At 43.2% G+C, this 26421-nt stretch overlaps 1 protein-coding gene across 8 annotated transcripts in view; it reads right to left on the reverse strand.

Annotated features, from left to right (window-relative positions):
- The window catches only part of MTUS1 (microtubule associated scaffold protein 1), a 188002-nt gene that overhangs the window by 7933 nt on the left and 153648 nt on the right, over positions 1-26421 (reverse strand). For all 8 annotated transcript variants that reach the window (XM_055567285.1, XM_055567284.1, XM_055567286.1 and 5 more), the window contains 3 exons: positions 26286-26352; positions 3366-3580; positions 1435-1540 (listed from right to left, as the gene is read on the reverse strand). In XM_055567285.1, the coding sequence (XP_055423260.1) occupies positions 1435-1540; positions 3366-3580; positions 26286-26352 (388 nt within the window). The remainder of the gene's footprint in view (positions 1-1434; positions 1541-3365; positions 3581-26285; positions 26353-26421) is intronic.

Raw genomic sequence — 26421 nt, forward strand, 5'->3', positions numbered from 1 at the left:
TCTGTGCTCTGTTCTAGTTGCTCTTTATGAGCCAAACAGAAGCCTCAGAGTAAACCCATCTCCAACAGAAAGCAAGAAAACCAGTGTTCACTAACATCTACCCTGGGTCAGTCACTCCACATGTTCTCATCGCCGACCTCACACAACACATCTGTTTTTCTGGTGAGAAGGCCCTGACAAAGCTTGCAGGGCCAGTTCCCACCACCAGATGTTTCTCTGTAGATGCAACAGGTTCAGTGCAAGAGCTTTAGCTACATGGGCACTTATGTTCTGTTAAAAAAAAAAAAAAAGGCTTCTTATTCTTTTCCTTTTTTTTTCAGTTTTGATAATTTCTTTTTTTTTAAATTTATTTATTTTAATTGGAGGCTACTTACTTTACAATATTGTAGTGGTTTTGCCATACATTGACATGAATCAGCCATGGGTGTACATGTGTTCCCCATCCTGAACCCCACTCTCACCTCCTTCCCCATCCCATCCCTCTGGGTCATCTCAGTGCACCAACCCCAAGCATCCTGTATCATGCATCGAACCTGGACTGGCGATCTGTTTCTCATATGATAAATACATGTTTCAGTGCTATTCTCTCAGATCATCCCACCCTCGCCTTCTCCCACAGAGTCCAAAAGACTGTTCTATACATCAGTGTCTCTTTTGCTGTCTCGCATGTAGGGTCATCATTACCGTCTTTCTAAGTTCCATATATATGCGTTAGTATACTGTATTGGTGTTTTTCTTTCTGGCTTACTTCACTCTGTATAATAGGCTCCAGTTTCACCCACCTCATTAGAACTGATTCAAATGTATTCTTTTAATGGCTGAGTAATATTCCATTGTGTATATGTACCATAGCTTTCTTATCCATTCATCTGCTGATGTATATCTAGATTGCCTCCATGTCCTGGCTATAATAAACAGTGCTGCGAAGAACACTGGGGCACACGTGTCTCTTTCAATTCTGGTTTCCTTGGTATGTATTCTTTTCCTTTTACTTCACCTCTTCTAATCATGATGAAATAAATGATTTTTTTATCCAGCAAGTGCCATCTACCTTTCCCAACAGTCCAGTGTACAGAAGTGCCTGGTGTGGGCCCTTCACTAAGGGCAGGATGTAAACTCACAGATCCTTCCTAGGATCTGAAGTGGTCAAGCACAGCTACTACCAAAAAAGCCATAAAGTTCCTTAAAAGTTCACTCTCTTTCCTAAAAGACTGGCATTTATTAAAAACAAAACAAAACTCTTATCTGCCTCCTTAGGGGAAAGGGCATGTGCCACTCCCAATAAACAATGCAAAAAGAAACCAAGAAACCCTCCAAAACTGAACACCACAGGGCATTCTCTGGAGGGGAAGTTATGAATCATTTCTGTGTGAAAACACACCACGCTGTTCCATGAGCTCTTATTCTATTTTAACAGAGAAAAAGCATTCTTGCCTGAAAGGGAGTTTTCATAGGCCTTCTTTAGCAATTCTATTTTCTCGGAGTGGCTTGCTTCAATTTTCAACTTAGAGGTTTCGTGGGTAGCATTTAAGTTGTCAAACTGTAAGAAAAAACCAAAACAACAGTTTACCAATAAAATCAAGTCCTAAGGTGAATGAATAATAGGTGGCAACATTAGGAGATGTGACACATTAGGTTGCATTGAAGTCTAAAGGGCTACCAGGCACATGCAAAGCTGAAATGAAAACTTGATTTTATAAAAGGGAGCAAGGAAATTAAAGAGAGGTTTAGGATGTACTACGAAGTGAAAAACACAAGTTACTAAACAAGAAAAGAAGAAATGCAAACCAATGTTTTAGCAGTACCAGAATGCTTACAAAAGGATTATTTCTATGTAGTAGGATAAAGGGATGTTTTATTTTATTTTTTTAAAATATATCTGAAAAAACCCTCCAAGAACATTAATTTGAAAAGATATATGAACCCCAATGTTCATAGCAGCAGTTCAAACATTTATCATATTTATAAATGCCAAGACATGAGAGCAACCAAAATGTGCATCAACAGATGAATAGATCAAGAAAATGTGAGGTGTGTGTATTATATGTATGTATGTATATGTACATCTGTGTGTGTATATATACACACAAACAATGCAATACCATGGAAGCATTAAAGAATGAAATTTTTCATTTGCAGCAACATGAATGGCCTTGGAAGGTATGTTATGCTAAGTGAAATAAAGACAAATACTATATAATATCACTTATATGTGGAATCTAAAAATTACAGTAAACTAGGGACTTTAACAAAAGACTCACAGATATGGAAAACAAACTAGCGTTAACCAGTGGGGAGAGGGAAGGGAGAGAGGTAATATAGGAGCAGGGGAATAAGAGGTACAAACTATGAGGTATAAGATAAGCTACAAAGATATATTATACAACATGGGGAATGCAGTCACTACTTTATAATAACTATAAACACAGTTATAATCTTTAAAAATTGTGAATCCCAATCTTCCAATTCATCCACCCTCCTTCCCCCACTCCTCTTGGTAACTATGTTTGTCGTCTACTTCTGTGACTCTTTTTGTATAGCCAGGATTTTATACTAACTGTAACAGGAGTATGGACTTCCTTCTAGCTCATATGGTAAAGAATCTGCCTGCGATACAGGAGCTCTGGGTTCGAGCCCTAGGTCAGGAGGATCGTGTGGAGAAGGCAGTGGCCATCCCCTGCAGTGTTCTTGCCTGGAGAACCCCATGGATAGAGGAGCCTGGTGGGCCACAGTCCATGGGGTCGCAAAAAGTCGGACACGATTGAGCGACTAACACTACTATAACTGGAGTATAACCTTTAAAAAGTGTGAATCACTATATTGTAATTCTGTAACTTATATAGTGGCTTCCCTGGTGGCTCAGTCAGTAAAGAGTCTGCCCACAATGCAGGAGACCTAGGTTTGATCCCTGGGTTGTTGGGAAGATCCCCTGGAGAAGAAAATGGCAACCCACTCCAGTATTATTGCCTGGAGAATCCCATGGATGAGCCTGGTGGGCTACAGTCCATGGGGTCACCCATGACTAAGTGACTAACTTTCACTTTCAACCTTTAAAAATTGTGAATCACTATATTGTAATCCTGTGACTTATATAATCTTATACAGCTATATTTCAATTAAAAAAATTTTAAAGGGTTGTTTAAATTCTATCTTTTTTCTTTCAATCTTTCACTCAACATACATACATTGCTTTGATCATAAAAATTTACTTTAAAAATTGTTTCATTTATTTAAATCATAATGAAATTCATCAAGGGACATCCAACAAAGAGAAGGTCATCATAGGAAGACCCTCATCAGACAACAGTTAGAATTCAAATTAACAGCAATGGCCAAGCACATGCTCAGGTTCTAAAAGTACAAACCTGCTCCTGCAATTGAGTCTTGTATTTCTCTGCTTCTTCTATGTAGATGTTCTGAAGCTTTTCACATTCCCCGGTGTAAAATTCTTTAAGCCGATTCTCCAGCTCTGTTAGATCAGTCTGGTGCTGCTGGTTTAGCTTCTGGACAAATCCTTCATAAGCTATTTGCAACTCATTCCTGGCTTTTTCTAACTTCTCACAGGTGGTTGAAACAGTGACTGAAAAGAGATGGAAAAAGGAAAGGGAAGATGACACTCAGCCTGCTAAATGGCCTACATTCCTAACATTCACACACAGCTGTGATGACTCGGAAAGCAGTACTCAATTCTCGGGACCAGATTCTCAACCATAACAGTGCAGAAGTGAAGGGTAAAGTGAAGGGAAGGCGAGGAAATGGTCTCTGGCAGCAAAAGGCCAACTGTCTATCAAGCAGTAAGAGAAGTTCTTGAGCAGAGCCCGGTTCCTAAGTGAAGAGCACCCCTACGTGTGGTGACCAATCAGTGCACGGGCCTCAAGGAGAAGAGGCTCTGATTGGCTGAGGTGTCTAAGGCAGGCCAGCCCCTAGGGGAGGCAGCTGAGACAGAAGAAACAGAGAAGGTAAGACCACAAAGAAGAAACAGACTTTAAGCTTGTACCTGATTGGAGCCAATTTAGACTCATTACTTCAAAAATACAATAAGAAAAATAAAATATTAGATTATATGGAACACAAATCATCAGAACATAAAAACTTAAGAGAAAACACATTGAAAAGCTACACTACAATGTGAATAAATTGAAAGGTTAACATTTAAAAAAGGCAAAGTAATTTTATAAACATAATTTAAAATCAGACCATCCTAACCTTTCGCTACCACTACCCAGAACAGAATTATTAACAATACCTTGCAGAACTTGCACATGAATAAATACCCACACATGCTATAATAAATCCTGAAAGAAATGGGAGAAAACACTTGCAAACAAAGCAACTAATAAAGGGTTAATCTCCAAAATACACAAACAGCTCATGCAGTTCCATATCAAATGAACCCAATCAAAATATAGGCAGAAGAATCAAATAGACATTTCTCCAAAGAAAACATACAGATGGCCAACAAACACATGAACAGATGCTCAACATCACTAATTATTCAGTTCAGTTCAGTTGCTCAGTTGTGTCTGACTCTCTGTGATCCCATGGACTGCAGCACGCCAGGCCTCCCTGTCTATCATCAACTCCCGGAGTTTACTCAAACTCATGTCCATTGAGTGGGTGATGCCATCCAGCCATCTCATCCTTTGTTGTCCCCTTCTCCTCTTGCCTTCAATCTTTCCCAGCATCAGGGTCTTTTCAAATGAATCAGCTCTTTGCATCAGGTGGCCAAAGTACTGGAGTTTCAGCTTCAACATCAGTCCTTCCAGTGAACACCCAGGACTGATTTCCTTTAGAATGGACTGGTTGGATCTCCTTGCAGTTCAAGGGACTCTCAAGAGTCTTCTCCAACACCACAGTTCAAAAGCATCAATTTTTTGGCACTCAGCTTTCTTCATAGTCCAACTCTCACATCCATACATGACTACTGGAAAAACCATAGCTTTGACTAGATGGACCTTTGTTAGTAAAGTAATGGCTCTGCTTTTTAATATGCTGTCTAGGTTGGTCATAGCTTTTCTTCCAAGGAGCAAGTGTCTTTTAATTTCCTGGCTGCAGTCACCATCTGCAGTGATTTTGGAGCCCCCCAAAATAAAGTCTCTCACTGTTTCCATTGTTTCCCCATCTATTTGCCATGAAGTGATGGGAATGGGACCAGATGCCATGATCTTAGTTTTCCTTGAGGTATCATCTCACAGCAATCAGAATGGCCATCATCAAAAAAATCTGCAGACAGTAAATGCTAGAGAGGGTGTGGAGAAAAGGGAACCTCCTACATGGTTGGTGAGAACGTAAAATGGTACAACCACCATACAGAACAGTATGAACATTTAAAAAAAAAAAACAAAAACAAAAAAACAAAAAAACCTAAAAATATTACTACCATATGACCCAGAATATACCCAGGGAAAACCATAATTCAAAAAGATACACACACCCCAGCGTTCACTGCAGCACTATTTACAGTATCCAACACACAGAAGCAGCCTAAGTATCCTCTGACAGAGGAGTGGATAAAGAAGCTGTGGTATATATATATATAGAATGGAATATTACTCAGCAGTTAAAAAGAACAAAACCATGTGCAGCAACATGAATGGACCTAGACATTGTCATACTGAGTGAAGTCAGACACAGAAAGACAAATATCATTTAATATCACTTATATGTGGAATCTAAAAAAAAAAAAAACAGGAGGGGTACAAATATCTACAAACTAGAAGCAGAGTCATAGATATAGAAAACAAATTTTTGGTTACTTGGAGGAAAGGAGATACATTTGGAGATTAGGATTAACATATATACACTACCATATATCAAACAGGTAACTAGTCATCTCTACTCCAACGAAAAGTTAAAAAAATCATTTTGCGGGAAGTTTAGACTTTTCCAGCCTTCCTTTCCCTACTAGATATGGGGAAAGGTGTGCTACTGTACCCGTAAAGAGGACATACATTCTTCACATCCCAGAGTGCCCACGGACTCATACAAAATGGGTACTGATAAGTCTGTTATAAAGTAACCCTTACCTCTATTTTGGTAAGGAATATGTATTTCTGGAGTAGTGGAAGGAAAAAGATTATTTCACGGAGAAAAGGAGGTTTACATCAATGATTATTCTACCTAAGTAAAGGGAATTGGCTGGCTCCTGGGATGAATTTTGGACAATTATGTAGACTTGTTTTCTTGGGAATATGCCACATGGCAGTAGAAATTCCAGCCCTTGTCCCACACATCAGTATTCCTCCGGGGTAAAATAAGTCATGCTGAAATAATGACAGGCATGTGTGTGTTCTCAGTCCTGTCTGACCCTTTGCGACCCCATGGTCTGTAGCTCACCAGGTTCCTCTGTCCATGGAATTTTCCAGGCAAGAATAGTGGAGTGGGTTGTCATTTCCTCCTCCTAGGAATCTTCCCGACTCAGAGATCAAACCCATGTCTCTTGTATCTCCTGCATTGACAGGTGGGTTCTTTACCACTGGGCCACTAGGGAACCTTTCAATGACAGGCATACTGTCTGCTAAAGAAAACCCTAAAAATTCAAGTAAGCCCACAAATATTTAATGAAGGGGAAAGGAAACAGGAATAGCAAAAACAAAGTGAGAACTACTAACTGATATTAAGGGTGAAAACTGTATTTCACATGAGCAGTGATGAGAGACTGCACATTACCCCTCGGGAGCTAGAACATTCGCGAGGCAGAAAAGTTGGAGAGAAGAGTCAAAAAGGTAGACGGAGATCAGACTATATAGACTGTTGGCATCACTCACTGACAATCACGCCTTGGGACTAAATTTGGGGAGTGGTTTTTTTCTTTAAAAGAATTTACTAAAAGATAATGGTCATGCTAATTGCTACAGAATGCCCTTCCCAGATCACTAATTATCAAAGGACAAAGAAGTGATTCAGGGAGACAAATGTCAGCCAAAGAACTAAAAGCTGAGTTGGCCAAAAAGCTCATTTGGGTTTTTGGTAAGATCTTATGGAAAAACCAACACAGACTTTTTGGCCAATCCAATATTTGTTTCTGCTGCCTTTCCAAAATCATACAAATCAAATTATAGGGCCACAAGCCTCCTTGTGTGAATTCCAGGTTCTTCACATGAAAGTAGGAAACAGAAACCTAAACTGCAAGCTGTCAACAAAGGCATCAAGAACAGCTTTTTCTAGTTGGAGAACTCTTGATTTCACACAACCTTTTGACTTAATTCCCTTGGGATTTCACGTATCAGCAAAATACGAAAGAAAACAAAACAAAAATTCTAGCTCATCTGAATGCTTGTATCTGAGATAAAATGTCTATGTGGACCAAAAACTAGAAGAGCTTCTGTGGGGAAGTTAGCAGTAACACCTGCTGGATTTCAACACATCTGCTTGTCATCAGATGACTGTCAGTCTGAATGTTTAACTTAAAAATAAAATAGATGGAAATCTTCTCACATTGGTGGCTGAACAGGGTGTTTCCTCTTTTAAAAAAAAAAAAGCAAAAAAAAAAAAGCTTAAATAGTGTTTAACTTTGTTGGCCTCTGTGGGTGAGGTGAAAGCGGACAGGAGGGAAGGAAGGGGAGAGTGGAAGAAAGCCCCTGGGGAGCGGGGTTACAGGGCAGGCCCGACCCCAGGTGACGTCAGCCTGCAGCTGTGGGGAGCAGCTGGTTCATAAAGCCATCTCTCACATGAAGGGCTCTGTGTTGAGTGAACTGGCCGGGGCTCCTGGGGAAGCATTTACTTGGCATAAAGATTCATGAAATACTTCTTTTCTGAAGGACACGCATGTCAACACTGCATCAAGGGTTCTCGCGACCCCTCTACCACCACACACTCTACCACCGCACACTCGTGGGGGGAGTGGGGGTCTCCAGCTTCCATCCTGTACTTCTCCCTGTACTTACTGCAGGTTAGGAGCAATTCCTAGGCCACCTGGCCTCTTACCCCTGTAAGAGCCTGTCCCTTCCCTGCTCATTCTCCAGGATTCCTTTCATGGTATGTCAATCACCCAACACAGTCAAACCAAACATAAATCTCTCAGAATCTGGACTAAGCAAGGAGTTTTTGCACAGGTTTAGGTGATACTGTTTTCATGGAGTTACTGCACGGACAGAAAATCCACGCAGTGCAAAGTGGTCCTTCTGTCCTTCCTGGTGGCTCAGATGGTAAAGAATCTGCCTGCAATGCAGGAGACCCGGGTTTGATCCCTGGGTCTGGAAGATCCCATGAAGAAGGGAACAGCAACCCACTGCAGTATTCTTGTCTAGAGAATTCCATGGACACAGGAGCCTGGTGGGCTATAGTCCATGGGGTCACAGAGAGTCGGACACAACTGAGCGACTAACACTTTGGCCTCGCTGTTATAATTATTCTATTAGGCGAGTTTTAAAAGCATGTGTGTGATGAAGGGCACCAACGAGACCACTGCCTGTAGAGAAATCGTGCACATGCTGGTAAAATGAGAAAGCCCCTGTGGCAATCTACTCATTAAAATGAGAAACAAATTCTTCAGCATCAAGAAACAAAGAAAGAAACGGACTCACTCACAAGATGGGCCCTAGAACATGTCACCACATTACAAGCTGGAAGTTGACATTTTCAACCTGAGATGAACCAGGCCAGAGAAGAACCCAAGGCCAATGACAGGACAGGAAAAACAGAGAGACACTCCCCTGACAGTTTAACACGTGGAAAACTATTTCAGAAATGGTGAAAAGCTTGAAATCTTCCCTTTTCAATTATCTGGATGCCATCTAGAAAAGGCACAATGCCAGAAATACCTTTGACAACAGAGCTGGTTTCATCATGGTCCTTTAGCCCTTTACCCCGAGGGGTGAAGTCCAGCTGTTACCTAATTGGTCCTGGAAGCCTTATCTAAGAGGAAGAGGTCAGGCTTGTATTATTTCCATCTCATGGAGGCCAATTGCCCTTTGGTGACTGATGAATGTACTGTTTACAGAGAAAAACATTACACAACCATGGCTCTAAATTGTTAGTATTCTTTGGAAATGATACAGAGGTTTTCTTAGTTTTTGTATCTGAGCAGCAGGCTTCATCTTGAGACAACTGGAAATATTTTAATTCTCAGGAACACAAATAAGATGTCTTAACTGACGAGAGTAAAATACTTACCTGACGCATACCGCTTAGCTCCTGTGTGATTTGCGCAAAACACTTAAGCCTTCTAAGCCTGAATTTCCTTATTTTTAAGATGGAGATAATATGCCTGTGTTCCCTGCACAATTAAATAAAATATACATGGGAGCTCCTGGCCAGGTGCCTGACTAGAGTAAGCATGCAGCAAATGTTACTATTACTAGCATTGCAAAAGCCCACCAATTCAAATGGGTTGGAAGAGTCCTCAAAGACAGGCACTCTTGGGGGGTCGCAGACAGACTGTGATAGTTACAAAGTAGCATTGCTTGTCTAGTATTCAAAGAAGATATACAGAAACACACATCCCCCACACCCCCCGGATAGGGTGCGCACCCACTTCAGAAGTTCACTTTCTTATATGATTGTTCTTGACATTATATGCCATAGAATTTCCCCAACTTTTAGGTAATTTTATCTAAATTGGGCATAAAATATGAAAGAGAAAAAGGGGAAAGAAAACTGGGGCGGAGGTAGAGTCACTCTGAAGATCACACAGTTTTATGATGCCCTGTAGATACCGTGACAGAAAGAACAAACAGGAAAACGAGATGACATCACCCTCTGGCCGTGGGCCCGCACCTTCTCTAGATGCTTCCAGCAGGCCTGCTGTGGCTGCTGCCCCTTCCCTGAGCTGAGTTCCCCTCTCTGCCCCACCCAGCAGGGACAGGAGATGCTTGGTCCAGCCTTTCCTGCCTCCTCCAGGTCTCTCTCTGGCCACCTCATCTGTTAGATCTATACAAAAGGTGCAAACAGTACCAAGAGTTCCTGTATACCCCTCACCTCACTTCCCCAGATGTTCAGTTCAGTTCAGTCGCTCACTCGTGTTCGACTCTTTGCGACCCCATGAATCACAGCACGCCAGGCCTCCCTGTCCATCACCAACTCCTGGAGTTCACTCAGACTCACGTCCATCCAGTCAGTGATGCCATCCAGCCATCTCATCCTCTGTCGTCCCCTTCTCCTCCTGCCCCCAATCCCTCCCAGCATCAGAGTCTTTTCCAATGAGTCAACTCTTCGCATGAGGTGGCCAAAGTACTGGAGTTTCAGCTTCAGCATCATTCCCTCCAAAGAAATCCCAGGGCTGATCTCCTTCAGAATGGACTGGTTGGATCTCCTTGCAGTCCAAGGGACTCTCAAGAGTCTTCTCCAACACCACAGTTCAAAAGCATCAATTCTTCGGCACTCAGCCTTCTTCACAGTCCAACTCTCACATCCATACATGACCACAGGAAAAACCATAGCCTTGACTAGACAGACCTTTGTTGGCAAAGTAATGTCTCTGCTTTTGAATATGCTATCTAGGTTGGTCATAACTTTCCTTCCAAGGAGTAAGCGTCTTTTAATTTCATGGCTGCAGTCACCATCTGCAGTGATTTTGGAGCCCAGAAAAATAAAGTCTGACACTGTTTCCACTGTTTCCCCATCTATTTCCAATGAAGTGATGGGACCGGATGCCATGATCTTCATTTTATGAATGTTGAGCTTTAAGCCAACTTTTCCACTCTACACTTTCACTTTCATCAAGAGGCTTTTTAGTTCCTCTTCACTTTCTGCCATAAGGGTGGTGTCATCTGCATATCTGAGGCTATTGATATTTCTCCTGGCAATCTGGATTCCAGCTTGTGTTTCTTCCAGTCCAGCGTTTCTCATGATGTACTCTGCATATAGGTTAAATAAGCAGGGTGACAATATACAGCCTTGATGTACTCCTTTTCCTATTTGGAACCAGTCTGTTGTTCCATGTCCAGTTCTAACTGTTGCTTCCTGACCTGCATACAGATTTATCAAGAGGCAGGTCAGGTGGTCTGGTATTCCCATCTCTTTCAGAATTTTCCACAGTTTATTGTGATCCACACAAAGGCTTTGGCATAGTCAATAGATGTTTTTCTGGAACTCTCTTGCTTTTTCGATGGTCCAGCAGATGTTGGCAATTTGATCTTTGGTTCCTCTGCCTTTTCTAAAACCAACTTGAACATCAGGAAGTTCATGGTTCACGTATTGCTGAAGTCCTGGCTTGGAGAATTTTGAGCATTACTTTACTAGCCTGTGAGATAAGTGCAATTGGGCGGTAGTTTGAGCATTTTTTGGCATTGCCTTTCTTTAGGATTGGAATGAAAACTGACCTTTTCCAGTCCTGTGGCCACTGCTGAGTTTTCCAAATGTGCTGGCATATTGAGTGCAGCACTTTCACAGCATCATCTTTCAGGATTTGAAATAGCTCAACTGGAATTCCATCACCTCCACTAGCTTTGTTCGTAGTGATGCTTTCTAAGGCCCACTTGACTTCACAATCCAGGATGTCTGGCTCTAGGTGAATGATCACACCATCGTGATTATCTGGGTCATGAAAATCTTTTCTGTACAGTTCTTCTGTGTATTCTTGCCCCCTCTTAATATCTTCTGCTTCTGTTAGGTCCATAACATTTCTGTCCTTTATCGAGCCCATCTTTGTATGAAATGTTCCGTTGGTATCTCTAATTTTCTTGAAGAGATCTCTAGTCTTTCCCATTCTGTTGTTTTCCTCTATTTCTTTGCATTGATCGCTGAGGAAGGCTTTCTTATCTCTGCTTGCTATTCTTTGGAACTCTGCATTCAGATGCTTATATCTTTCCTTTTCTCCTTTGCTTTTCACTTCTCTTCTTTTCACAGCTATTTGTAAGGCCTCCCCAGACAGTCATTTTGCTTTTTTGCTTTTCCCCAGATGTTACCATCTTATTAAATATGGGACATTCATCAAATGTAAGGTTTTAACATTGGAGCAATTACTGTTAACTCTGCTACAGACTTTATTCTGATTTCACCGGTTTTTCCACTAATGCCCCTGTTTTTAAGAATGAACATTTGTAGAATAATTTTAGATGTTAAGAGAACCTGCAGGGATAGACTAGTTTCCAGAGACCTCTCTCCTAGTTTCCCCTAATGCTGACGTCATATATTATGACAGGACATTGGTCAAAACTAACCTGGTGGCTCAGATGGTAAAGAATCTGCCTGCAATGCAGGAGACCCAGGTTCCACCCCTGGATCTGGAAGATCCCCTGGAGAAGGAAAGGGCAACCCACTCCAGTATTCTTGCCTGGAGAATTCCAGGGACAGAGGAGCCTGGCAGGCTACAGTCCAAAGAGTCGGACACAACTGAGTGACTAACACAAGAAACCAACACTGGCACATGATTAACTAAACTCCAAGCTGTGTCCTTTTTTTTCTGTTCCAGGCTCCAACCCCAGACAGCACATTGCATTTACCTGTCACATCTCCAGGCTGTGAATGTGTCTTTCCCTGCCTTTCATCATCTTGACAAGTTTGAAGAGTCAGGCATTTTACAGAATGTCCCTCAGTTTGGGCTTGTCTGACATTTTTTTCCTACATATTCCTCTGACCCAGAAATTCCAGTAATAAGAATTTATTTTACTGACATACTCCCACACCTACAAAATGAGGGACATACGAGGCTCTTTACTAGAGCAATTTTTAATAAGAGCAAAATATGACAAATAACTGAATGACCGCCATGAAGAAATTGGTTGAATTAATTATTCCATTATAATATAATGGACTAATTCTCAAAATAATTTCACCGCTGTTTAAAAAAGGACTGAGGAAGTTCGCTGTGTACTGATCTTTAAGAAATGCAAAGCAGAAAACAAGGTGTAGAACAGAATGTATAATACACTGCCACTTGTGTATAAAAAGAAGAGAAACATTTATCTTAACCTACTTCCTGTACCCCAGCCCCAGAACCATCAATGGGGACATGGGCTTCTGTCACAGTAGCACGATTATTTCATTGCATCATTCTTTGAAGGGAAATCTGCTCATGATACCCTTCTAGACAAGTGGCAATGATGGTAAGTCTCTTAGCCTAGGGTTTAATCTGCTTCAAATCGGAGATTACCAAGTAGCCCTTTTTAAAAAGTAATATGCTACTTAGTGGAGAGGCTGGTGTCCACAGAACTACAGAAGGGCAGGGACCTACCCCATCAACAACTGGCATGTCCAGTTTTCTGCAGAGCGGCTCCCTGATGTGCCAGGTAGTACTAAATATCCCCTGCTCTGCTAACCTGAGAGTTTGGTGAGGACAGAGTGAAAGAGCGTTCTGTTGTGTAGAGTGAGTCTTCACAGACTGTCTGCAGAAAGATCATCTACTCATGAAAGCCCCAGGTTTTGTTCCCCAAAGGCACTGCTTTGTCACAAGACCAAGAAATCTGGCAGCTATGTGGGAAAGACAAAGGTCTGTCTCTAAATTTCAAAATTAGCTAACAAAGAGCTTTCAGATTGCTCTTGGAATGATATGAATTGACAAGAACTGATTTCAAAAGGCTTCCACAAATCACATACAACTTACTAGGAATTTCCTTTCACAAACTGCCTGCACCATCAAATCCATTCTCCCATACATAATACCACCTTCCCTTTAAAACTCAGTTTATCCTTTATCAAGTGCTTTCAAACTTATTTCAGGTAATATAATCGTGTCTTGAGTTAATAACACAGGCATTATCTGAAATTTCACTCTACTAGACCAGAGAGGGAATGGACGTGGCAAGACTGGGTCTAGAACTCAATCCACTCAGCCCTTTTCAGTGCAGGTCCTGGAGTACAGAACACGGAACCTGATCGCAGTGGCTATTTTCTCAACTTGAAATGCATTAAAAGAGAAGTTCATTCATTCATACAACGGACACCTCAGAGGAAAAAGGCTTAATTCTCTAGTGGAAGCAAGAGGGTCTGCAAGGTAGGGTAGGTAAAAAACAACAACAACAACAACAACATTCCCCCCCCACCCCACTACACTGATTAGTCCTGATGAAATCTGATTTGCATGCAGGATGACAGTCTGGCCCAGTCATAGATCTTAGTAGAGAGGTGCCAGCTGGGCCTCCATGGAGCCTGGGGCTCTCACTGCCAATAAATGTTTGAAAAGACTCTGCTGTTTTTCAACTGTCTCACTGGCCAACAACATGCCGCAAAACAGATGCTCTCATCATCACACTAGCAAACATTCCATGGACCAATCAAAACATTTTAGGCTTGAAAAGTGGATCTGAGTCAAAAGTCTGGCTGAATATAACCAGCATAAATGTTCCAAGCTTCAGGCCCGAGGCAAGTGAGTTAAGACTTTAAGGAAATCACATTTCAATCAAAAGAATAAAGGTTCTTTTATTCTAACAAAAGAATAAATTAATATAAGTGTTAATAAAAAGCTGAGTCTGATACTATTCTGCCTGTCCTCCCTGATATTTTCAGGGGTCAAAGTTCAAAGGGGCAGGTCAAAGTTACTGATCTACAAATTATTTGGAAGCCTAAATATGAGAATGAACTCGGTTCACTTGGAGCTCTCAGGTATTCTTCTCTTACTGTGCTCACTTAAGTCTTACATATATATTCCATTAAATAAACAACATGCTGGAAGCTAGTGCGCTGTCAGAGTGTGGTCCAGGGAGCACTTGCATCAAGTCACCGGGATGACCATCACAAATGGACTCCTCCATCCCAAGTCACCCAAGTCAGAACTGGAAATCTGCTTTTTAACCTGGCCTATTTTATTACACAGTGAAGTTTGAGAACCACTGTTCCAGACAAGTGATTTAAATCAGGAAAAACTGGACATATCAGAACTAAACAAGGGCAAGTGAGGAAGAAGACCAGGACAAGGAGGAAGACTCAAGAGGCTTTCAGAACAGACATGCTTGGTAAATACTGTGCATTGTTACAGGTGAAAGAACATAACCGTTCATTTACTGATACGGCCAGCCAAGTCTAAGTTCAGGACAGACAGACGTGGGTAGAAAAAGAGCAAGCCACGAATGAGACAGGATCCACTCCATCTTCAACCAACTCAGTGAGATAAAGATTTCTGTTTTGGATCACTCATTATTAGAGAAATGCGAATCAAAACTACAATGAGGAATCACCTCCCATCTGTCAGAATGGCCACCATCAAAAAAATCCAGAAACAATAAATTCTGGAGAGGGTATAGAGAAAAGGGAACCCTCGTGCACTGTTGGTAGGAATGAAAATTGATATAGCCATTATGGAAGACAATATGGAGATTCCTTAAAAAATAAGGAATAAAACCACCATATGCTGCAACAATCCCACTACTGGGCATATACCCTCAGGAAACCAAAATTTAAAAAGACACATGTACCCCAATGTTCACTGCAGCACTATATACAATAGCTAGGACATGGAAGCAACTTAGATGTCTACTGACAGATGACTGGATAAAGAAGCTGTGGTACATATACACAATGGAGTAAGACTCAGCCATAAAAAGGAATGAATCTGAGTCAATGCTAATGCGGTAGATGAACCTAGAGGCTATTATACAGAGGGAAGTAAGTCGAAAAACATTGTATATTAACACAAATATAATAATCTAGGAAGATGGTACTGATGAACCTATTTGCAGGGCAGCAATGGAAACGCAGACATAGAGAACAGACTTATGGACACAAGGACGCAGGTAGGAAGGAGAAGGTGCGACAAATGGAGACTAGCATGGAACCACAGACTAACATATATAAAATAGAGAGCCAGTGGGAATGTGCAGTATGACCAGGGAACTCAAACTGGGGCCCTGTAACAATCTAAAGGAGTGGGATGGGGTGGGAGGTGGGAGGGAGGCTCACGAAGGAGAAGCCATATGTATACTCACGGCTGATCCATGTTGATGTATGGCAGAAACCAACACAATATGGTAATTATCCTTCAATTAAATAAATTTTTAAAAAGGAATTCTGTTTTGGCATACTGTTGGTTTTCACTATATATATTAATATATTTTTCATTAAAGCCCACTTCAAAAATTACTTCTGGAATTCTGCAACTCTAAAGTGACTTAAAGTGGAGAAGACTCTTGAGAGTCCCCTGGACTGCAGGAGATCCAACCAGTCTATCCTAAGGGAAATTGGTCCCAGGTGTTCATTGGAAGGACTGATGCTGAAGCTGAAACTCCAATACTTTGGCCACCTGATGCGAAGTGCTGACTCATTTCAAAAGACCCTGATGTTGGGAAAGATTGAGGGCAGGAGGAGAAGGGGATGGCAGAGGATGAGATGGTTAGATGGCATCACCGACTCAATGGACATGAGTTTGGGTAAACTCCAGGAGTTGGTGATGAACAGGGAGGTCTGGCGTGCTGCGGTTCATGGGGTCCCAAAGAGTTGGATACGACTGAGCAACTGAACTGAACTGAAAGTGACTTAACTGTCAAAGAGTTTTAAAATTATTCTAAATATACAACCTTGCTAAACCACGACTGTACACAAAACTGTGTCAGCGAAGAGCTGACTCATTGGAAAAGACCCTGATGCTGGGAAAGATTGAAGGTGGGAAGAGAAGGGGACGACAGAGGATGAAATGGCTGGATGGCATTACTGATTCAATGGACATGAGTTTGAGCAAGCTCCAGGAGTTGCTAATGGACAGGGACGCCTGGCGTGCCGCAGTCCATGGGGTCACAAAGAGTCGGACACAACTAAGTGACTGAACTGAACTGTACACAAAACTAGTGAAATAATTAACACATTCCATAAAGGTGTGAGGGATACTCAAGTTCACAGACTCAGTCAAGCGTTGATTAGACAATGTGTACAGTGCTTTAGGCAGAGCCATGTCACTTTTCCCTAGTACATAACAAGATTTTCTCATCTAATAATACTTCTTGAACTCTTGACTTGAATAAAAAGATTCCAAAAGTAATTATCAATGCAGACTGGTGGTTTATAGCCAATGATTTCCCAATCTTTCAAATATTTGGTTGCACCATGGCTTCTTTTTTGTGATTGACAGGTGTTTGGTGGTCTAGTCCTCCTGGGTTTTTATCCAGGGGCTTTGCTTTTTAATACTACATTAAGAAAGTTACATAACTGTTAAACCTCAATTTCTTCTTTCTCCTTTTTTTCTTTCTATAAAATGCAAACCAGTAGATTTAGAGATGAACACTGATATTAGGAAAGAGCAGGCACTCAATAAATGCTGTTGCCAAACCTATCATTTTTACACACAGAAGGCAAAGTCAACTAGTCTTTTATGCCATTGTTATGAGAACCCAGGAATCTCTGGTGAATTAAGTGTTAAAATCTCATTTGTATCATGACATAAAAACGATCAGAACAAGATGTGAGTTAGCTATTATTTCTGATGGTTAAAGAATACTTGTGAAATACAAACTAACCGTTATTAATTTAGATTAAAAATGTGATTCCATTCAATAAGGTTAATAAAATAATAGGAACCGCAGAGGATCATAATTATGGCTCCCCATTACACCAACATGACCCTGGAAAGAATCAGAATGACACATTTAGTCCCTATCTCAGAGGCCAAATGTTTGCTGTGGATTATGTAGACCATTAAATTGAACTGTAATTTATTTCAAGGGCTGACATTTTCAAAATGACCTGATTAACTGGGATTGTCAAGCATAATGCAAAATGTTTCCAAGAGAATTACAGCTCATCTTACATTATAACTTATTTTTAACAGTTTATAGGAAGATATCTATGTACAGAAACTATTGCTGCTGCCGCTGCTAAGTTGCTTCAGTCGTGTCCGACTCTGTGCGGCCCCATAGATGGCAGCCCACCAGCCTCCCCCATCCCTGGGATTCTCCAGGCAAGAATACTGGAGTGGATTGCCATTTCCTTCTCTAATACATGAAAGTGAAAAGTGAAAGTGAAGTCGCTCAATCGTGTCCGACTCTTCGTGACCCCATGGACTGCAGCCTACCAGGCTCCTCCGTCCATGGGATTTTCCAGGCAAGAGTATTGGAGTGGGGTGCCATTTGCCTTCTCCACAGAAACCATTAAGTATTAGCATATTATAAGGATAAAACCCACTTTCCTTAGCTCCCATTCTCAGCAATGAAGTCATTCATTCATTTTCTGAGTCAATGTACTAAGCATCAGAAGTACTAAGAGCCAGGCACATGGTACTAGCTGATAGAGCTACACAGACGAAGGACATACTGACCTTGCCCTGGAGGTGCTCACAGCTCCAGACTATGCTGGCTATAAATAAATACTTTTAAGAGGTACCTTGAAGAGTATTCATGGGGTTGCAAAGAGTCGGACACGACTGAGCAACTAAACTGAACTGAACTGCAGAGTACAGTCAGTCAGTCAGTTCAGGTGCTTGTTCGTGTCTGACTCTTTGCGACCCCATCGACTGTAGCACACCAGGCTTCACTGTCCATCACCAACTCCCGGAGTCCACTCAAACTCACGCCCATTGAGTTGGTGATGCCATCCAACCATCTCATCCTCTGTCGTCCCCTTCTCCTCCTGCCTTCAATATTTCCCAGCATCAGGGTCTTTTCAAATGAGTCAGCTCTTCACATCAGGTGGCCAAAATATTAGAGTTTCAGCTTCAGTATCAGTCCTTCCTATGAATATTCAGGACTGATTTCCTTTAGGATGGACTGGTTGGATCTCCTTGCAGTCCAAGGGACTCTCAAGAGTCTGCTCCAACACCACAGTTCAAAAGCATCAATTCTTCGGAGTTCAGCTTCCTTTATAGTTCAATTCTCACATCTATACATAACTACTGGAAAAACCATAGCCTTGACTAGATGGACCTTTGTTGACAAAGTAATGTCCCTGCTTTTTAATATGCTGTCTAGTTTGATCATAACTTTCCTTCCAAGGAGTAAGCGTCTTTTAATTTCATGGCTGCAGTCACCATCTGCAGTGATTTTGGAGCCCCAAAAAGTCTGCCACTGTTTCCACTGTTTCTCCATCCATTTGCCATGAAGTGATGGGACTGGATGCCATAATCTTAGTTTTCTGAATGTTGAGCTTTTAGCCAACTTTTCCATTCTCCTCTTTCACTTACATGAAGAGGCTCTAGTTCTTTTTCGCTTTCTGCCGTAAGGGTGGTGTCATCTGCATATCTGAGGTTATTGATACTTCTCCTGGAAATCTTGATTCTAGCTTGTGTTTGTTCCAGCCCAGCGTTTCTCATGATGTACTTTGCATATAAGTTAAATAAGCAGGGTGACAATATACAGCCTTGACGTACTCCTTTTCCTATTTGGAACCAGTCTGTTGTTCCATGTCCAGTTCTAACTGTTGCTTTCTGATCTGCATACAGGTTTTTCAAGAGGCTGGTCAGGTGGTCTGGTATTCCCATCTTTTGAAGAATCTTCCAGTTTGTTGTGATTCACACAGTCAAAGGCTTTGGCATAGTCAATGAAGCAGAAATACATGTTTTTCTGGAACTTTCTTGTCTTTTCAATGATCCAGCAGATGTTGGCAATTTGATCTCTGGTTCCTCTGCCTTTTCTAAAACCAGCTTGAACATCTGGAAGTTCATGGTTCACATATTGCTGAAGCCTGGCTTGGAGAATTTTTAGTTACTGTGCTAGCATGTGAGATGAGTACAATTGTGAGGTAGTTTGAGCATTCTTTGGCATTGCCTTTCTTTGGGATTGGAATGAAAACTGACCTTTTCCAGTCCTGTGGCCAGTGATGAGTTTTCCAAATGTGCTGGCATATTGAGTGCAGCACTTTTGCAACATCATCTTTTAGGATTTGAAATAGCTCAGCTGGAACTCCATCACCTCCACCTCCTTCTTTACCATCTGAGCACAGGAAGCCCAGGAATACCGGAGTGGGTAGCCTATCCCTTCTCCAGCGGATCTTCCCAACCCAGGAATTGAACCGGGGTCTCCTGCATTGTGGTTGAGAGGAGATACCCAACGTCCAAGGTCAGAAAAACCCCAGTAAGATGGTAGGCACTGGAGCAGCTGTGAGGAAATACCCCACGTCCAAGGGCAAAGGAGAAGCCCCAGCAAGACGGCAGGAGGAGCAAATTTGCATTTAGAATCAAACCCCATTCCTGCCAGAGATGCTCAGAGGGCTCAGACAAACCTTGTGCACACCAGGACCCAGGGAGCCCACAGAGACTGAGACAAAACTGTGTTTGAGCATTTCCTGTGGAGGTCCGGGTCGGCAGTGGTCTGCCGCAGGGACAGAGGCTCTGGGTGTGGGTGTGGCATAAGCCCTCTTGGAGGAGGTTGCCATTAACCCCACCATAGAGCTGCCAGACTTACATAGGACTGGGAAATAGACTCTTGGAGGGCTCAACAGAACCTTGTGCACCAGGACCCAGGAGAAAGGAACAGTGACCCCACAGGAGACTTGCCTGTGTGTGTTCAGGAGTCTCCGGCGAAGGCGTGGGTCAGCGTTGGCCTGCTGCAGGGTTGGGGCACAGACTGTAGCAGTACATACAGGGGATCTTTTGAGGGAGGTCACCATTATCATCATTACCTCCACCATAGTTTGGCTCCAGGTTGGAGAAGACTCTTGAGAGTCCCTTGGACTGCAAGACCCAACCAGTCCATCCTAAAGGAGATCAGTCCTGGGTGTTCTTTGGAAGGACTGATGCTAAAGCTGAAACTCCAGTACTTTGGCCACCTCATGTGAAGAGTTGACTCATTGGAAAAGACTCTGATGCTGGGAGGGATTGGGGGCAGGAGGAGAAGGGGATGACAGAGGATGAGATGGCTGGATGGCATCACCAACTCAATGGATGTGAGTTTGTGTGAGCTCCGGGAGTTGGTGATGGACAGGGAAGGCCTGGCATGCTGCAATTCATGGGGTCCCAGAGAGTCCAACATGACTGAGCGACTGAACTGAACTGAACTGAAGCTTATCAGTCACTGAATGGCACACCCTTAAGAGTTAAGAGTGAACTGAAATAGTAGGGAGGGAACACAGCCCCACCCATCAACAGAAAATTGGATTAAAGATTTACTGAGCATGGCCCCGCCTATCAGAACAAGACCCAGTATTCCCCTCAGTCAGTCTCTCCCATCAGGAAGCTTCCAAAGCCTCTTATCCTTCTCCATCAGAGGGTAGACAGACTGAAAGCCACCATCACAGAAAACTAACCAGTCTGATCACATGGACCACAGCCTTGTCTAACTCAATGAAACTATGAGCCATGCCCTGTAGGGCCACCCAAGGATGGGTCATGGTGGAGAGTTCTGACAAAACGTGGTCCACTGGAGAAGGGAATGGCAAACCACTTCAGTATTTCTGCCTTGAGAACCCTATGAACAGTATGAAGAGTACAGTAGGAGATGCAATTCATCTGTTTGAAAGAATTGGGTGAAACACAATTGAAGACAAAATATTTTAGCTGGGACTTTAAAAATAAATAATGAGGAGGACTCGGGGGACAAAAAATAGAAAGATAGTGGGAAGATAGAAGAGAGCCTTTCAGAGAGGATGATGTGTGCCCAAGAAGCAAAAGGGCTTCCCAGGTGGCGCTTGTGGTAAAGAACCTGCCTGCCAATGCTGGAGATGTGAAGAGACTTGGGTTCAATCCCTGGGTCAGGAAGAACCCTTTGAGAAAGTCAAGATAATCCACTCCAGTATTCCTGCCTGGAGAATCCCTTGTACAGAGGAGCTTGGTGGGCTACAGTCCATAGGGTCTCAGAGTTGGACACGACTGAAATGACTTGGCGTGCACGCTAAAAAGCACAAAAGAGGTGTGAATGAGCCTGTGGCTGGGACCCAGGGAGAGAAAAGGAGGTGTGCAGAGGGGAATGAGGGTCAGACACCATGAAGCTGCACCAATACGTACGGCCACATCACACATGTTGGCTTTAGTATGTTTGTACTTCATCCCCAAACCCAAATGGGGGTCTACTTATGTTTGTGAAAAGTGTCCGCTAGATGACACACCTGAAACTTATTACAAGTCTAGTCCTGGTAGCATCTGGAGAAGAGAGAAGCAGGCCTGGAGAAAAGGTGATCTGCTGGGTGACCACTAGGATACTCTGCAGGTGAGAAATTATGGGGCTTAAATCAGGACGGTCAGGAGGGGCCAGTCTGAACAACATTTAGAACACAGATGGGTATCGTGTGGAGGATGGAGGAAGAGGATCATGACCTCAGTTGGTAGCTTGGGTGGTAAGTGAATAACAATCCACTGAAGAAGGTGATGAACAGACTGAGGTTTGAACAAGGAGACACTTCAGAGTATTCACAAAGCGAGGGGCTGGGAGTCAGGAAGCCTGATTACACTAGACTGACTTTTCTAGAGGCAGCTCTTCACTGGGAAAAATGTTATCTGCAGCTTGGGAAGGAGAAGACTAGAAAAAAAAATCCGAGTCATCACCCTACAGGTTGTAGCTGAAACCATGAGAATGGACAGGAAAACAACTGACCATAACAGCCTTAGAATGACATTATTTAAGGGGTGAATGAAATTAGGCTCTGTCCACTGAGAAGATCCACTGTCATTAAACATGAGCATATGAAGACCAGGAGGCAAAATGGCAAAGTGTATCCCAAGCACTTGTAATGTATTGGGAAGGGATCCATCACATCTCGTTTTTCCATTTGAAAGTCAAGAGAAAAAATAGCCTGACCCAAGGGATTTCTAATACTACTCTTTTCTGCAGTATGAGCTTCCCAGGTGGCTGAGTGGGTAAAGAATCTGCCTGCAAAGCAGGAGATGCAGGTTCGATCCCTGGAGGAGGGCATGGAAACTCACTCCTGTATTCTTGCCTGGAGAATCCCATGGACAGAGGAGCCTGCAGGGCTGCAGTCCATGGGGTTATATAGGTTAGTTTGCAGTATAGTCTCTGCCCTCATAAAACAGCAAATCGGTTACTACACAGCCGTCAAGTGCACACATCTCACTATTTATTCGGTTGGCCAAAAAGTTCTGAATTTTTCCATAACACTTGGTGGTAGTGACTCTGCAACAAGTCACCTCATGCAGTCCTCACAGCCACCCTTCAAAAGGCAGACAAGGTTACTGCTGTTTTACAGAGAAAGAAATCGGGACAGAGGACGTGGGCTATGTCTCCCCTACCCGAGGTCATCCAGCTACCAAAGATCTGAATGTGGAGAGTATGCCCACACAGTCTAGCCACTTTATACCACTGCCTGACATGTTAATGCTCAAAATTCTCCAAGCCAGGCTTCAGCAATAAGTGAACCGTGAACTTCCAGATGTTCAAGCTGGTTTTAGAAAAGGCAGAGGAACCAGAGATCAAATTGCCGACATGTGCTGGATCATCGAAAAAGCAAGAGAACTCCAGAAAAACATCTATCTCTGCTTTATTGACTATGCCAAAGCTTTTGACTGTGTGGACCACAATAAACTGTGGAAAGTTCTGAAGGAGATGGGAATACCAGACCACCTGACCTGCCTCTTGAGAAACCTATATGCAGGTCAGGAAGCAACATTAGAACTGGACATGGAACAACAGACTGGTTCCAAATAGGAAAAGGAGTACATCAAGGCTGTATATTGTCACCCTGCTTATTTAACTTATATGCAAAGTACATCATGAGAAATGCTGGGCTGGAAGAAGTACAAGCTGGAATCAAGATTGCCGGGAGAAATATCAATAACCTCAGATATGCAGATGACATCACCCATATGGCAGAAAGTGAAGAGGAACTAAAGAGCCTCTTTGACGAAAGTTAAAGAGGAGAGTGAAAAAGTTGTCTTAAAGCTCAACATTCAGAAAACGAAGATCATGGCATCCAGTCCCATCACTTCATGGCAAACAGATGGGGAAACAGTGGAAACAGTGTCAGACTTTATTTTTGGGGGCTCCAAAATCACTGCGGATGGTGACTGCAGCCATGAAATTAAAAGACGCTTACTCTTTGGAAGGAAAGTTATGACCAACCTAGACAGCATATTCAAAAGCAGAGACATTACTTTGCCAACAAAGGCCCATCTAGTCAAGGCTATAGTTTTTCCAGTAGTCATGTATGGACGTGAGAGTTGGACTGTAAAGAAAGCTCAACACTGAAGAATTGATGGTTTTGAACTGTGGTGTTGGAGAAGACTCTTAAGAGTCCCTTGGACTGCAAGGAGATCCAACCAGGAGATCAGTCCTGAGTGTTCTTTGGAAGGACTGATGCTGAAGCTGAAACTCCAGTACTCTGGCCACCTGATGTGAAGAGGTGACTCATTTGAAAAGACTCTGATGCTGGGAAAGGTTGAGGGCAGGAGGAGGAGGGGACGACAGAGGATGAGATGGCTGGATGGCATCACCGACTCAGGACATGGGTTTGGGTGGACTCCAGCAGTTGGTGATGGACAGGGAGGCCTGACGCGCTGCGGTTCGTGGGGTTGCAAAGAGTCAGACACGACTGAGAGACTGAACTACACTGAACTGACATGTTGAAACTGAGCAGTAAACTTTGCTACGTTAACTTCTTTCTCTTGCAGCTCATGCTACCATCAGTTAAACTGGCAGCCTCAAAAGCAGTCTTCCTGGACTGTTTCATCAGAAGGAAGATTACAGGCTTCTCTCTCCTCCTCTCATGGAACCAAAACCCTCCCCCAGATGCTCTGCACTGGTACTTGAGCAGTTCTATCTGATTCACCAGCAGTATTGCCACACTTCCTGAGAGGCCAGCCTTGGGTGACCGGACGATATGGACCGGCCAACCACGCCTCCCGACCCTCCAAGAGCAGCAGGAAAGCCACACACGGGCACTGGGTCCTTATCACAGATGGAGAGTGGATGCCAACGGCCACAGCTACTTCCTGTCGGGCTAAGTGACTAACTGGAGGTGCTGAGTACCTGGGTCCACTGGGATCACAGAATTGTGCCATCCACTGAAAGGTGAAAAGAGGATTCCCCCATTCAAACTGACTGAATGAGAACAGCGTTCCCTTGGTGTGTCTGCCTTGTCTTGTGGGAGGAGGCTGAAACGTGAACCCCCAGGGAGGCTCCTCTCCACCTCTACTGGGTTAGAGCGAACCCTGAAATGCACACAAAAGGCCTCTTTCCTGATCTGCTGACCCTATATCCATTACATGATTTAAGGCACAGACAAAAGCAAGTTAAGTTGGTCATCTGGATAATCAAAAGGGCAACAGTCACATTCAGTGACCTGGCAGAGAGCCTCAAGTGTCTCTGGGAGCTGGGTTGTTTCTTATCTGTGGTTTCCTTGAACTGTTTTCCTAGAACTCTCAAGTCTTTGGGGTCCCAAAGTCCCATCTGTCTTACAATTACTCTTCCATAGACAGTCCTCCTTCCTAAGGTCAGGAGAAAATGATGCTCCAGGCTAGGCATCAGGGTAAGCCAGGGGTCTGGTGCTGCTCTGCATCAGGAGGTGAAAAGAGAAGAGGAATACAGAGGCAAGGCTTCACCCCAAGTTCACGGCTCCTTGCTCCTTGACCGGGTGTGGTGGGAAGGCAGGGTGGGGGCGAACTTAAGTATGTTTAAGTGCCAGCAAATTATATTGACACTGTTTAAACTCTGATGCTGTCCACAGAAAAAGGAGCCATCTCTCCCGGAACTAGACTGAATGCCGTTTTCATCGCTGGCTGTTGCCTTTGCATTATTTATACACGTACCTAAACACACACACACACACACACACACACACGGAAAACCGCAAAGGGCCAGGAATACAGTCTTTCAGTGAAAGATTCCAGCAAAGTCTGAAGTGACTGCCGCCAGCAGACTGTCTAGAGCTGCAGAGGACGGGGCTCGCATGGCAGTCAGCCCACTCCAGCCCGCAGGCTCAGGAAGGAAAGGCAGTACTGCCTCTGTCTCATGAACCCAGGACTCTTCCAGAAAAGAACCAGAAGACAGTTCGGCCTGGGGATGGGGGCACCCGGGGTGATGGCGAGTACCACAGACCTGAGAGGCACCTGGCGCCCCGTGGAACTGAGTCCAATGGGAAGATTAGCCCAGGATGTACCTTCTAACAACATCATGCCCTCTCCTCACAGACCACCCCCAAGGAAGTGTGATACAATTACGGCTATGGGAGAGGAACTATCTCACCACTCTTTGTCATGAAAAATGGTTCAGGAAAAAAAATAAACAAAACCTGATGGAATTATTTAACAGGAATTCACACAATTACAAAAACCAGTCTGCCCCTCTTTTCAGGAAGAGAAATGGTTTGGTCATCAGAAACTCTGCTCGGCTTAGTCAGATCAGTGCCCGGAATTCTGTGAACTTGAGGTCGAGCTGCCAAGATTCACCAGAAACATGGATAGGAGGAAGTGTTTGCACAGACACCAGAGTGAGGGGCTAACGCAGCCAGGGTGCGACTCCAGGCACCATGCAGAGAAGAAAACCAACTTGGCCGATTTCCCCCTCAACCCTGGAACTTTAAAGAAAAAAAACAAAAGCTCTTACCTAGCTCTCCCCGGAGGTTGACAAGTTCTTGAGATAGGGTTTTGTTTTGTTTCAGTGCTTCCTCCCGCTGTGGAAAACACACATCAAGTTACTAATGTTTTCAAGAGGGTCCCTTTTCAGTAAAGCACACACACTC

This window comes from Bubalus kerabau, chromosome 2 (assembly GCF_029407905.1).
Source record: "Bubalus kerabau isolate K-KA32 ecotype Philippines breed swamp buffalo chromosome 2, PCC_UOA_SB_1v2, whole genome shotgun sequence".
Lineage (NCBI taxonomy): Eukaryota > Metazoa > Chordata > Mammalia > Artiodactyla > Bovidae > Bubalus > Bubalus kerabau.